Source organism: Xenopus tropicalis, chromosome 1 (genome assembly GCF_000004195.4).
Source record: "Xenopus tropicalis strain Nigerian chromosome 1, UCB_Xtro_10.0, whole genome shotgun sequence".
Classification (NCBI taxonomy): domain Eukaryota; kingdom Metazoa; phylum Chordata; class Amphibia; order Anura; family Pipidae; genus Xenopus; species Xenopus tropicalis.
The window spans coordinates 73,739,795-73,754,015 of record NC_030677.2 but is presented as its reverse complement, the minus strand read 5'-3'; the positions used below and the strand labels follow the sequence as shown (position 1 = coordinate 73,754,015).

Below are 14,221 nucleotides of genomic sequence, written 5' to 3'. Positions count from 1 at the left end.
GATTACACAGACATGTTTGGTTGTTACACCAAAAACACCAAAACACTTTAAGCAAGATGCTCACTGTGAGGAGCTGGCTGAAAGTCTCCATCATATAACAGTCACAAACAGGGAACAGGGCCTTCTATTATATGAAACATAAGCAGAACTTTATTTCATCATAAGGACAAATAAACCCAATGTTTTTTGACCCCACATTGAGGGGTCTTCTTCAGTGGGACATGAATTAAACTAAAGCCAGTTGAAGGCAACCGTATTTGTATGCATGTGTCACTGATGAAACAACGTTGGGGATTATTTTGTGCCTAATATGAAATAAAGTTTTGATTATTTTTCAAATAATATAGTGCCCTGTTTTTTTTTTTAAAGCAGACAGTGGGTCTGAAGGATAAGCTACAGTCGGTAAGTTATAACTTGATGTGACAGTATCACTATTAAGCTTGCAAGGAGTGCATTACTGTAATTGCAGCTACTCAGTACTAGTTAAATAAGACATGCAATACGACATTTTAATCACTTTTTAAATTTATTAAGCAGGAATGTAAGTACATTTTATGATTTTTTTTTCCTTCTAAAAAACTAAATTTTAGACGTAGAAAATAGTTAAATAAAGACTCTGTATATTTAACTATTCCTATTTGCTTTCAAGTGCAAATAAACAAATACAATTTGGTACAAAGTACAGAAAGAAAATACATATATTTTCATCAAAAGACCCTAAAAATACAAAAGCCCTTCTCAGTTTCACTGTGATTTGGACGTGAGCACGTTTGATATTTCCAAAATCACGTGGAATTAGGTGGCACTAGCTGCCTATATAGTCTTAGAAAAAAACTGTAACACCATGCTCACTATAACACTGTACAGGTAATGCCTGGTGTAACAAGTATAAAAACATAAATATTTATATAAATTTACTAAGATAGCAGCAGTTCATCGTTCATTCTTTCAACCAAATTTAAAAGTCCTTTCATCAAATTGTGCATAAAAATAAATCATTTATTTCTTGAGGTCGGAAGATATGAAAAGCTAATAATGTATATGACATTCAACAAGTCGTATCGGCTAGGTCGTGTGTGGCTCCTGAAGACCCATCTTAATTCAACTTGATTTCCTTTGAATAGAGGGTAATTAGTAGAATAATGGCGAACCCAGAGAGTAAACCTGCATTCTGAATAGAGAAGTAGATTAAGTCCGATCTCCTTCCTTTTATCTTGTCTTTAAGCATTTCATTCAGCTCCGGAAACTGAAAGACAGAACCAAAAAATACATTTTGACTATTCTTTCTGTATTATGCTGCTCAAAGAACTGGTTCCTATTCACCTATCTTTAGGAATAAACACACATTTACAACTCTATAATACCCACATTTAAACAGTTCTGCCCACATCATTATGATCTTCTTCCGCCCTCCATATCTGTATGGGACCTGTTATCCAGAAGACTCGGGACCTGGGGTTTTCTGGATAATAGATCTTACTGTAATTTGGATCTCAATAGTTTGTCTATTAAAAATCATTTAAATGTTAAATAATGCCAAAAGAATTATTTGCCCCAATAAGGATGATTTATATCTTAGTTGGAAAGAAAAACAAGGCACTGTTTTATTATTACAGAAAAAATGAAATCATTTTTAAATATGTGAATTCATTAATTAAAATGTATATATATATACATATGTATAACATAATAGAAGGAGGGCACACGCCACAATGGTAAAATGCCTGGGTGCCGGGTAATATGTTGAAAATACAGGAAACAGAGGACTCAGCACTCACAGGTCTTGATGAAAAAAACATCAAATTCTTTAATGTGCAAAAATCGACGTTTCGGTCACAAATTAGGACCGGTCTCAGGATGCTGCATGGTGTCCCACCCCCCATTAAATACCCTGTGGTTAAATTTGGCGCCAAATGACGACACCTTGCAAAAATATATTGATAAACAAACTAAACATAATAAAAAAGTAATCAAAAAGGAAAGAAAATGTGTAGGAATAAGTACTGGTATGAAGTGTGCATGCCAGGTTGAAACATATTATTAGGAAGAAGCAAATGTAGCAATGCCAAAGTGTTACATCAAGTAGTGGCTTGTAGTAATGTAGTAAATATAGCTGGGGTCCTCAAACTTTTTAAACATGGGGCCAGTTCATGGTTCCTCAGATTGTTGGGGGGCCGAACTGTAGTCCTCAAACTACGCCCCCCAACCCTCCCCAGCTCCCTGTTCCCCCGCTCCCTACTGCGCCCTCCGGCTCCCTGCTCCACCACTTCGTCCTCTGGCTCCCTGCTCCCCCCTGTGTCCTCTAGCTCCCTGCTCCCCTACTGCGTCCTCCGGCTCCCTGCATCTGCAGACAGGTAGTAGCCAGGGATGAGGACGCAGCAGGGGCCTGGTAAATTACCTTGGGGGGCCAGATCCAGCCCACGGGCCATAGTTTGATGATCCCTGCAATATAGTATCACAAGTGTAGAATTGTAGCTGTGCAGGACTGAGTAATATTTTTCAGGCCTATATATATATATATATATATATATATATATATATATATATATATATATATATATATATATATATATAAAAGGTAACTACTCAGGGATCAGGCACTCACGTATCAAAAATAGGTAACAGATGCCTGGGTGCAGAATGTCAAAAGCATAGATATTGTAAACATATATCCCGCACTCACAGGGCTTATGAAAACAAAAAAGTATTTTATTGGCAAGTGACTAACGGTTTCGGCTGACACAGCAGCCTTTCTGTGTCAGCCGAAAAGTTAGTCACTTGCCAATAAAATACTATTTTGTTTTCATAAGCCCTGTGAGTGCGGGATATATGTTTACAATATATATATATATATATATATATATATATATATATATATATAAATATATGCCACTTAAGCAAGATAAACCTTAATCTATTATTATACAGGTATGGGACCTGTTATCCAGAATGCTTAGGACCTTGGGTTTTCTGGATAAGGGGTCTTTCTGTAGTTTGGATCTCCATACCTTATGTCTACTAAAAAATATTTCAACACTAAATAACCCCAATAATATTGTTTTCCTGCTAACATGTATTAATTCTAACTTAGTTGGGATCAAGTACAAGGTACTTTTTTATTATTAAAAAGAAAAAGGAAATGTGAAATGTTTAAAATGGAGTATATGGAATTGTGAAATCTGGAGCATTCTGGATAATGGGTTTTCAGATAATAGATGCCATACCTGTAATTCATTAGGAGATCATTCTGTGACAGTCCAAGGACTACTTTATTGCTGGGCTCCAATGTTTAAATCCTTTTAAATACAAAGATTGACACCTACATATTCCACAAATTAGACCCATAAATAGCCACTAATGGAGAGCTAGCAAAATATTGATGTCTGCCAGTAAAAAACATCCAAATTAAGCTGACTTAACTGGTGAATTTGGTGTAGCCAAAGTAATAAACATGGCTGTGTATAACGTGGTGTCCAATAACTTATACCCTGAACAATGTAGGCCTCTACAAAAATATATTGCAGAAAACCCCCATATGTAAAACCCTTTTTTACCTAAGCAAACAATTTTCATTAAAATATACTACTGCATCTAAATAAACCATTTTTGTAGTGGTATGTGCCATTGGGAAATCCTATATAGAAAACTGTAATTTTAAGTACTATGGGCCCCCCCACCCGGTATCATACAATTCACAGTGAACACTAACAAACCAAGAGCACACATACATGTTATGTCACTCAATCAGCCAAGTAATGGGCAGAGTTCTGCATTTTACTCCCACGCATCTTCCTGTTACAGTTAGAGCTGCATTATTTCCTGTCATGTGTCACTGTGGGAGCACACAGCCCATCACAAAATGGTGGCTCAACATAGAATATGTAGAAAGGCAATTACAGTTTGGTAAAATTCTTTAATAGACCACTTAATATTATAGATTATATCTGTTATTTAAGTATTCATTCTGGGGGTGTAGTTTTCCATTAAGGTACATACCACTATCAAAGAACAGAAGGGCCTTGTAACTATATACTAGGAGGAAAATAAACTGGAGGTCCACACTACCTGGTTGATGAACACAGGAACAGGTAGTCACCAGTATAGTTTCTCCAATAATAGTCATTATGCAAATCCCAGAAAAAGGATTCCCAGGCCGCTGGGCTTGCCTGTTACCTACCTTCCTGTCTCTCTTTTTAGATCAGAGGCTATGTACTTCACAGACCACAGGTAGTGATGGGCGAAATGTTTCGCCAGGCATGGATTCGCGGGAAAAATTTCTTACCCGCGTCAAAATAATTGTTGCGCCTCAAAAGAACTGTTGCGGCATCAAAAGAATAATCGTGCGTCAAAAGAATTGTTGAGGGTGACAATTTTTTTTGATGCGCAGCATTTTCGCCGTTTTGAAAATCTTTTGACAGATTCACTCATCGCTAACCACAGGCACAAAGGAACATACTAGTTTCAATTCTCACTGGATTGCTAACTGGCAAGACACTGGCCCCCCTTACTCATTGTTGAAATCTCAGCTGCTCAGCTAGCTGGCCTAACATTGTCTCTCACCACCTGCACCAAGTTCCATAGGCCTAACCAATCACTTGCTAACTTAACTGTTGAATCACTTCAGGTACCTAACAGAGGTGGCAAGCCAGGCATGTGGTAGCTAAAAGCAGAGCTGCCAAATAAGATAAAAAGTGTTGTCCGGCAGAATAGGGGTTATGGTTGACTCCTAGCCAGATAATTTAGTGGAAAGTCGCAACCTTTTCAAAGATCTGAACCTGCTAATCACCGATGGTGTGAAGGGTGTTCATGGTGAGGGGGGATGGCTCCTCTTTGAGTATTTAAGGGAATCTGAGAGACAGCCAATTGGCCTGTGGAGCCTGAAATTGAGAGAGACGAAGAGAGAGTGCCAAGGATCCTGAGAGAAGACTGTGCCTAAAGAATGACTGTGTAAGAAAGCTGACTTGTTATTGGGCTGTGAGTCTGATTGACTGAGAGAAACTGATCCTGATTGTGAATTTGGACTAAGAGGGTGTTAACCTTGTTATATGCTTTTGTTTCTTTGAGAAGAAAAGCATTCAGTTCATGTGTTTTTCAGTGGAATTAAGTAAACACATACTATTATTTTTCTGGTGTCCCTGCCTCTTCTCTGCATAAAAAAACTACAAGCCTAGCATTTCAAAAACTAATCTGCAATCTGCAGTTGATTCTTTATATTTTCTTGCTTTAAGAACTTTGGCAAATATGCAACAATGGCTAAGATAGAACATACCAGATAAATCTTTCCCTCTGATTTCTGCTACTTTATGTACCAAAATACAACTCTGCATTACAAATCACTAATCCTAATCCTATTACAGATATCCTAGAAAGCAAGAATGTAGACAACAAAATATTTTTCTGACATAGGTACTGTGGATTTCCACAATACAACATAAATACATGTATTCGCTAAGTAGCTGTGTTACTCGCTATACAAAACAGTTAAAGGTACAGAAATGTACAATTAATATAAATTATAACAAATTGGTGTTCTTATTATAGCCTCATGGAATTTTACAGTACAAATAAAGATGGAAATGAGAAAAGATACTAGTAATGAAATCTTAAACTTTATTAAGGTGTGTATTTAGGGTTATTACCACATTAGAAATCTGGTCTTTATACAATAATTTAAAGGTGTAAGGCCTCTCACTTTTTAATTTTTAGTAATATTCATTTTGTCAAATCTCCTGCCCACCCAGTGCAACTTTATTCTGGACAGATAGGTAGCAGGAGATGTTACCTGCATGCCTCCCCTTCCTGCCCCTCATGAATATAACATTGCTGAGCTGTTGCAATCTTTCAATAGCAGAAGGCACTGTGCAAAGTGCAAAAAATGCACCTGCTTTTCCACCTTGCAAACTACCAAGAAAGGCCTAAATGACTCCTATAGTATTTCTGTTAATTTAACATGAATACATGAAGATCTGTGAGCTTCTTACCATGTCTGCCAATCCAATGTAAAGAAACATGCCTCCTGCAATTGCAAAAATGATACTTGGCTCAAAGTTGTTGCCAACCAAAATCCCAAATACCAGGCCAATGTAGCATGAACAAGCTGAGAGGAAATTGAAGGTCAAAGCTTGGGGAATGCTCATTCCAGCATTTATTAGGATTGCAAAATCCCCTGAAAAGCAAAAGAAACATCTGTTAAATAATATATTATTAAAAATACAGCTATGACTAGTGTTTTGTTTTATGCCTTCGGTACAAAGCTCAGATGCACAGAGATTGTCCTTCTGCCCTCTTTAGTGATACCTTAAGTCGTATCATAGCTATTGGCAGTAGACTCAAATTTACTAGGACTAAGTCACAAGGAGTTGCCACGCAAATATAATTATTTTGAAAGGTATAAAACTGGCAACAGCACAGACTCATAACAACACAACATAGTTTAAAGGTCCAGTACTTTCATAAAGTATAAGTTCATTTATGTGAATTATGAATCCTGCTTGGCAGGTGCACCAGGACATAAACTATAGATGTCATTTGTGCCCATTTTACAAATGAAATTCCAGCAGGGCCAGGTTTGTACATTAAAGAGGTCATTCATTTAAAAAGATAAGTAATAAAAACATAAATAAATAAATAACATTGAGCTCTCAGAATATTTTGGTGGCCAGCATTAGTGACCCCTAACCTCCAGACTGTTTTCAGCTGCAGGCTCAAAATAGGAAGAATATATTCACTAATAATTTAAAAAAAAAATTAAAATAAATAGTAAAGACCAAATCAAAAGTGGCTTAGGACATGTAAGCGGTACATCTATAACATAAACAGTTATTTGAAGTCTTTATAGCATATGTACTCTAAGCAACAAGTGGTTGCTACAAAATTTGTCAAAAATTAATCAAGCCAAGGGTATATGCTCATGCAGTGATCCCCACGGTCAAATATGCAGCAAAATTTACAAGTTAACCCATGATTGCTCACAGAATTGACAGCAAGGGTGTAAGGAGGTGAATTAAAAATTTCCTTTAATATAAATAGGCTATACTATAGTTTGACCACTAAATGGCACCAACCAATTAGGTGGCTTGTAGGGTTGAAGTACCTTATACTTGTGAAACTGTCCGTTTGCACCTTATGCATGCTTACCAAACTCATGAGGAAATTCTTCACACAGAATTGCAATAGATGTACTCAGTCCTTGCAAAACTGACAGCGTAAAGGAAGCCCCAATAGCAAGTCCATCAATAAAGTTGTGCAGGGCATCACTTAAAGTAATCATCCAGGCTAATGTGCCAATGCTCTTCAGAGGTCTCCACTTCAATACCTTGCAGCAATATACTTCTTCTACTGCGTCCTGTCAGAAAGCACATGGCAATTATAACAGAAATTTCCTATTGGTTCTTAATTCATCATAATGGACCTGTCAAATGCAATGCAAAGAAAGGGATGGCTTTTATACATTTTCAGGGGGATAGATGGAAAGGCAGTTTAAATGGCTCTCTGTCTTGAAGACTATTTTTAAGGTTAGCATGTATCGGGGTTATGTAATGGTGTATGATTATGGTGGTAGGGTTATGTAACAATGTATGAGAGACACATCAAAATGTAACTAACTCTCCCATGAAGGATTGTCCTGTAACATTTCAGCTTGTGTCACAGGATAGTTGCCAACTGGACTTTTCCTAAGACAATTTTCACTAATGCATTGAAACCTTTCCCAGCAAGCACTAATGAATTATACCGTGCTGGAAGCAAATATTTGTTGTTCTATCCCAGTATGCTGCAAAACAGAAGTTTATTTCTACTTTTAAGCAGACCATTGTTCTCTCTTTTAATGAAGAGGAAAGGTTCAGAATAATGTAAACCTCTGCCCTTTAAAATAAGTCATTTGTAAAGGAAAAGAGACTCTGGATCAGTGTATGCAAACCCCCAACTTATAAATACAGCTATGGCGAACTCAGGCAGCATTGTATTCATGGGGTGGAATGCCAGTCTCTGCTTTCTGCAGGGCAGAAAGTAAAATTAAAAACATTGCACACATTTTTACACTTTGCATCCTACCCTACATTTAGTAAATGAATCCTAATGTGTTTTGGGCCCAAGAGCATCAAGTCACATTGACCTGACTGTGTCTGCCCAAAAAACTGGCCAGTGTCTTTTGGAAATATCTTGCCAGCTAAACCAAAGGAAGTATCTTTTAAAAAGGTCTGTTTGACCTATCATAAATATCCAGAACTAGTGAATCATTAACCTGTGCCAAGCGAAATGAAGTGAATTTACATTCAATAAATAAGAGTGATGAAATTAGAAATTATCACTGAAATACTTGAAATAAATAACCTGCCATTGATAATGCACATAAAGTATCTGAATTCCATTGAAAGTAGGGGACATACAAGGGCAAAAGCACCTATATTTATGTATGGTGGCACCTCCAATTGACCTGGATCAGGCCACCCGAACACACCTTAGTTGCTAAACATAGCAGTTTGCTAACTTTGCATTTTCTTTGAACATACCAGTTCTGGGTTCATAACCTCTAAGACATAATAAAGACAGAAGCCAATATTGTTCGGGAAATAAGCTATTTTTTAGATAAACCATGTGTAATTACCCAATCCAATTGCTGACTTAACATTTTTAACTGTTAAAAGAAAATTATACAACAGCAATAAACATAAATATGGTCAACATAATTCTGTGTTTTATTGCAATTCATCTTCTTTTATAGCCAAACCAACTCCTGTCAGCATAACTTTTAGCTACCAGATTTAGCACAAATAAATATTGCTTGACAATTCTAATTAATGTATTTGCTTAGCCAACTTCTTATATCACTGTTTAAGGCTATAGAGTTCAAAGAAGATAAACTATGTTTAGTGCTGAATTGTGGAGATTCCAGCTAAGTGGTCAATAATGAGAATTTCAATCTCTCTCTCTCTCACTCTCAAACAAAAGGGTCTTCTGTGAACTGAAAATCTAAGGTGCAACTGTAGATTTTGCATTAAAGCACTGCAAAAAACACTTTACTACAGCGTATTGTACTAATATTTCTAAATATTAGAGGCTCAGAATGTGATATATACTTAGGGGCCTATTTATCATACAGTGTAAAATGATGAACGCCAAAATAAACTGTAAAAAGCTGAGTAAAAAAATAGAGCATTTATGAAGGTGTGTGTTTTATTTTTCCACAACTTTTGATTCCATTATTATACACCACCACAGACCTTGGTTAATCTGTTTAAGTCAATGGGAAATACTGTCCAGTATAAGTGTATAAGTAACGTCTGGCAGAAAGAAACATTCAAAAAACTTGATGGATGAATGCTATATTTTCCATATTATTTCAAAGAAGTGCAAGAAATGTAATTATAAAGATAATGGGGGAACAAGTATTGAAAACAGGAAACAGCCAGACATGCATAGACACCAGTCCAGTCTCTGTTACCAGTGTCTGCTGTTGTGGCAATATACAAGCACTGCAAACAGAGATGGTACCACTTTTTCTTGCCATGACCCCCCACACTGGTCATGAATCTGGTAGTGACCACTAAGCCTCATTGATGACATGGTTAGGCAGGCACACACAGCAAGCCGATGCCCACTGGTTTGTGAATCACTTTTAATTTCATAGAGAAAAGGTTGCACAATTGTGCTTACATAAGCTCTAGGTCAACTTTGTATATCATCTCAGTGAGTTCAGCCTTAGATATGTTGAGTTAAACATATCAGTGTACTATTAAGGATGATAATAATAATGTGTTGCTAATGTAACTTAATAGCACCTTAGATACCACATAGTTGCATAAAAAAAGTATAGTTACTGTACCTTTGATGAAACCTTTATGTTATCCAGATGATTTACTCCATTAACCTCTGCTACTGCAGGATTTGAATAAATAATATTTCCATTGGGAATCTTATTTGCTGGAGACTCAATATGGAATTCTTGATGAGGTACATGGTCAATCTCTAAATGGGTATGGACACCCTAAATACAAAATAATTCAGTTAAGTGAAATCTGTATCATAAATGCAAAGCTTGTAGGGCACATTTATACACCAGCAGATCCTATTTGTCCCCCACTAATTACTATTAGAATTTTACTACCATTAGAGAAACGAGCTGGTGGTAAGCATGCCAGTGCAGACAGGTATAAATGGGCACAGTAAATATTAATTTTTACAAAAAATAAAAAGTTTCATTTTACCTATCTCATATGGATTTTAAACAATATACTTGCATAACACATACAAACATACAAACGTACTTCACCATAGATATTCAGAATCAGTTTCAGTAATCTCTCTACAAACAGTAAAATGTAGAATCCTCCAAAAATAGCCACTGCTTTGGGAACATAATTATCAACCTTCGGATCGAATCCAAATGCCTGCAACAAGATATCCCTGTGTTAGTTTTGACTTTGCTTTATTTTACTCGCTTTCCAATGATATCGCATCACAACAAAGCTTTTTTTGTGTTGTCTGAAATGTAGTGATCCCATTCAGTAGTTTATTGAACTATTCCAAGAGATATCACAGTGTAAATGGAAAAAAAATGACTGAGGGTGGGGGGAAGTCTTAAAGTCTTAACTTTATTTAATTAACTAAACAAATATATTTCACAGATAGGGCCTCTACCTACAGGTTTTGTTGTAGCCAAAAATATACATGCATTTTGTGTGGTTAGTGGTTGTATCCCAGATATATTGGTGCTTTTTGGTACATACCTAGATATATATGTTTTTTGCCCTACAATTTTGGATATTACCAGACACTGTTTGTATGTGGGAGGCTTAACCATTAAAAAATAAACAAATATGCCCCCCTATATATCAATTTCCCATCATTCTATATTTATCCCAAGTAACATTTCTTCACAACCAGGTGGCAGGTAGTTACATTTGCCACTAGGGACACTGCCCATATTGCCACAGCAGGACCTTTCTAAGTTGCCTCAAATGTTCCAACAACAAGTGTTCTCTCTTCATGTCCTAGCTTCTAAAGGTGGCCAAACACCTTGCAATCAACTTGTTTGGCAAGGACGCCAAACAAGCAGATCTTCTCTGAATATGCCCACCTAAGGTGGGCAATACTGGGCCCAGGTCAAACAATCAAATTAAAATGGTGGGCATAGGCGCCATCAGACTGAGGGCTGCATCAGTAAGCCAATGTGGTCCCCGATGGGAAAATGAAACCTGCCTGATTGAGAGCTGGCCAATTTTAGGCCAGATGTCTGTCGGGTCGGTCTGTTGGGGTGCCCATACACTGGCATATGAGCTGCCAAATCGGTTTGAGACCCCAATCAGCAGCTAAAATCTGCCTGTGTATGGCAACCTTAAGAGCTTGAAATAGGGATTTCTAATTAATACCCTACTCCTGAATATTTGCTGGCCAAAGTTAGTATTATCCCCCATCCATGAAAAATTCACCAAGGGGTAGAACTGAGTTGTCTGCATTGCTCTGTATTTTAAAAAAATATCCAGATATGAAAACCACACTCTGTGCCTTGCGCCTTATTTTTGTATCTGCATGACGACTAAGGGGTTTGCTTTTGTGCTGTGGCACTTCTGTCTGGGGTAGATGACTCTTTATGACTTTAAACATGTTTTTAGATTGAAAGCTCTTTTGGACAGGGCCCTCTTAACCTCTTGTATTGGTGATTGGCTGTTCTGCATGTTTTCTTGTAAGTTTAATGTATACACCCATTTATTGTACAGCGCTGCTGCATATGTTCGTAATACTAATAATGGGATAGGTACTTAGATATTATGATTTTAAAGTAAGTAAAGGTGGGTCTCTTTATAAAAAGATTAACTTTAAGCAAATAGGACAAAAGGAGTAAAAATGATATTGGGGGTGATTGATGATTGATTAGTAACTAACAATGGAACTTACCTCTGGAATAAGTTGAAAAATTGCATTTGAAAACAAAGTTCCAATGGCAAGTCCCACGAAATAAGTCAATATTTTGGGAAAGTACGGTTTCTTGATCAGAGGTGTTATAAACAATCCAAGCAATGATGTAAGATTAATGATAGTTACAGAAAGAAAGCTAAATCCCCAGACTGAAAAGCAAAATGGTACAAATGTAAGAAATAATTTGCAGCACAAGTAAAAAATACATTCATACTGTGAAGAAATTACCAGGTACATGCTGCTTGGGTTTGATTAAATGACTCTATATGTTAGCAGCTCCCTATTTGGAGGAACAAGAAGCAGTATAAGGCTGATGGCACATGGGGAGGTTCTTCGCCGACAGTTAAATCTCAGCTACCACCAGCAAATAATCTCCCTGAAATGCCTTCTAATTGGCATATGTGGTGCTTCATTTTTGTGAGTTGCCTCGGCAACTCAGAAAACAAAACGCTGTGTATCATAGCTCCCAACTGTCCCGATTTTTGTGGAACAGTCCCTATTTTGACAGCTCGACCCACAGTCCCAGATTCTTACTGAAAAGTCCCTCATTTCCCTTTGATCTCCTGCACTTAATGCTAAAAAGTAGCTTTTGGCAGAGAGCCCAAAAGTAAAAAGAAAGGGTGCAGAAATAGGCATAAGTGAAAGAAGAGGTACCTGCCTGGTGCCTACCCCTAGTTCCGGCCCTGAATGATATTAAACTGACCTTAGCCCCACTGAAATAAAAAAAAAAAAAAAAGACATGTCTAGGAAAGTTATTGTGCAATAACTGTGTGGTGTTCTTTACTGCAAAACAGAGACAAAGCTGCTTTTTACCAGCAATAACAAAGAGATATTACCATAGGTATGACGTTGAGTTGCCATAAAATTGACATGTTCTTTTACATGCAGTTATCAAATATAGTTAGTCGGGCCACAAAGCTGATGTATCAGCATTTTGTAGTTAGCCCTACAAGACTCCTGAGACTTCCAGTGATTCTTTAGCTCTCTAGATCACTGCAGTCTAGAGGGGACATTTAAGTAACAGAACATAGTGTTAAAAGCACAAAAAGAAACATTTTTTGGCACTTCACACACTGGGGCTCATTTATTAACACTGGGCAAATTTGCCCATGGGCAGTAACCCATAGCAACCAATCAGTGATTGCGTTTTTTCAGCCAGCTGCATGTAAAACAATGAATGCAACAATTTGATTGGTTGCCATAGGTTACTGCCCATGGGCAAATTTGCCCAGTGTTGATAAATGACCCCCACTGTGTTTTGCTCTTTACAAATTGATGCAGAACTAAATATCAGTAATGTTCTCCCTTCTAACAAAATAATCTCTGTATGTAAGGTTACAGCAAGATGACTGACATAGTCCTGGTAATTAGTATTCTACTATTTTTTTTTTTTTTTTTAAAAACTTTTTCTTACAGCATCAATCTTACTGGTAAATATCAAATTGGCAAAAACAAAAATAGCTGAACAATATGCAGAGCAGCACCCCAATACTGAGATGCTGCACAGCTAAGGGCCAAAATGCCTCCTCCATAAGGAATCTTTAGTCCCAACAATGGGCTCTTAACAGATGAAGACATGTTGCTTGTTGCATGTTGCCCAGTACAGAGTTTTTCCTACACTTGCTGCCGATCTGCAATGTTAGTACAGTGATCTGTTGAATGTATTAAGCAAGGTTTCATTTGAAAAAAATGTTTTGCTCTCCAGAGGCTCCCTGCATTGAATATTAACCACTGGTTCAAACTTCTTACAACTATTGTTGATTGCTGAAGGAGATGTCAGAGACAAAGGGGATTTAAAATCCTCTTTCTATGAAAAATGTTTAATTTAAAGATTAGGTTTCAAAAGTGCTTAGGGGAGCACATTCTGCATATTTAATTTAATTTTCAGAAGGCTTTTCTTCTATCCTGTATCCTCTATATTTTCTTTTCTATCCCTGGTATAGGAGCTGTAGAATTAGGTGGCTTTGGGTGTTTGCCTCCTAATGTCCAACAGCACTGCAGTGCACCAATCCTTACCTAAGTGCAGGAACAGTATGGCAACACTTGTGAAAAGGAAACCCTGAATGAGCTGGGGCCCCTGCCTTAAGCACACAGTGCCTGAAGGCACACTCCTGTGACAGTCTTAGTCACAGAAGTATGTGACACATACAGAGGTTTAAATGAAATACATTTTACATTAAGGACACTGGCTGTGTGTGTATTTGGGTTGATAATTGAGTGATATCACCTGCACTGACATTTTGACATGATTTCTGTACAGAGCAATATAATCTTATTTCAGCTCTTTTTTTAGTGTGGAAAATAT

The 14,221-nt window shown here is 37.2% G+C and overlaps 1 protein-coding gene across 1 annotated transcript in view; it reads right to left on the bottom strand.

Moving 5' to 3' along the window:
- Positions 1-507: 507 nt before the first annotated feature.
- slc39a8 (solute carrier family 39 (zinc transporter), member 8) overlaps positions 508-14,221 on the bottom strand; it is a 31,441-nt gene continuing 17,727 nt past the window's right edge. The window contains exons 4-9 of the mRNA XM_002934766.5: positions 11,896-12,065; positions 10,266-10,388; positions 9,824-9,985; positions 7,138-7,345; positions 5,982-6,166; positions 508-1,246 (exon numbers count right to left, since the gene is read on the bottom strand). Of these exons, the coding sequence (XP_002934812.2) occupies positions 1,097-1,246; positions 5,982-6,166; positions 7,138-7,345; positions 9,824-9,985; positions 10,266-10,388; positions 11,896-12,065 (998 nt within the window). The 3' untranslated portion in view covers positions 508-1,096. The remainder of the gene's footprint in view (positions 1,247-5,981; positions 6,167-7,137; positions 7,346-9,823; positions 9,986-10,265; positions 10,389-11,895; positions 12,066-14,221) is intronic.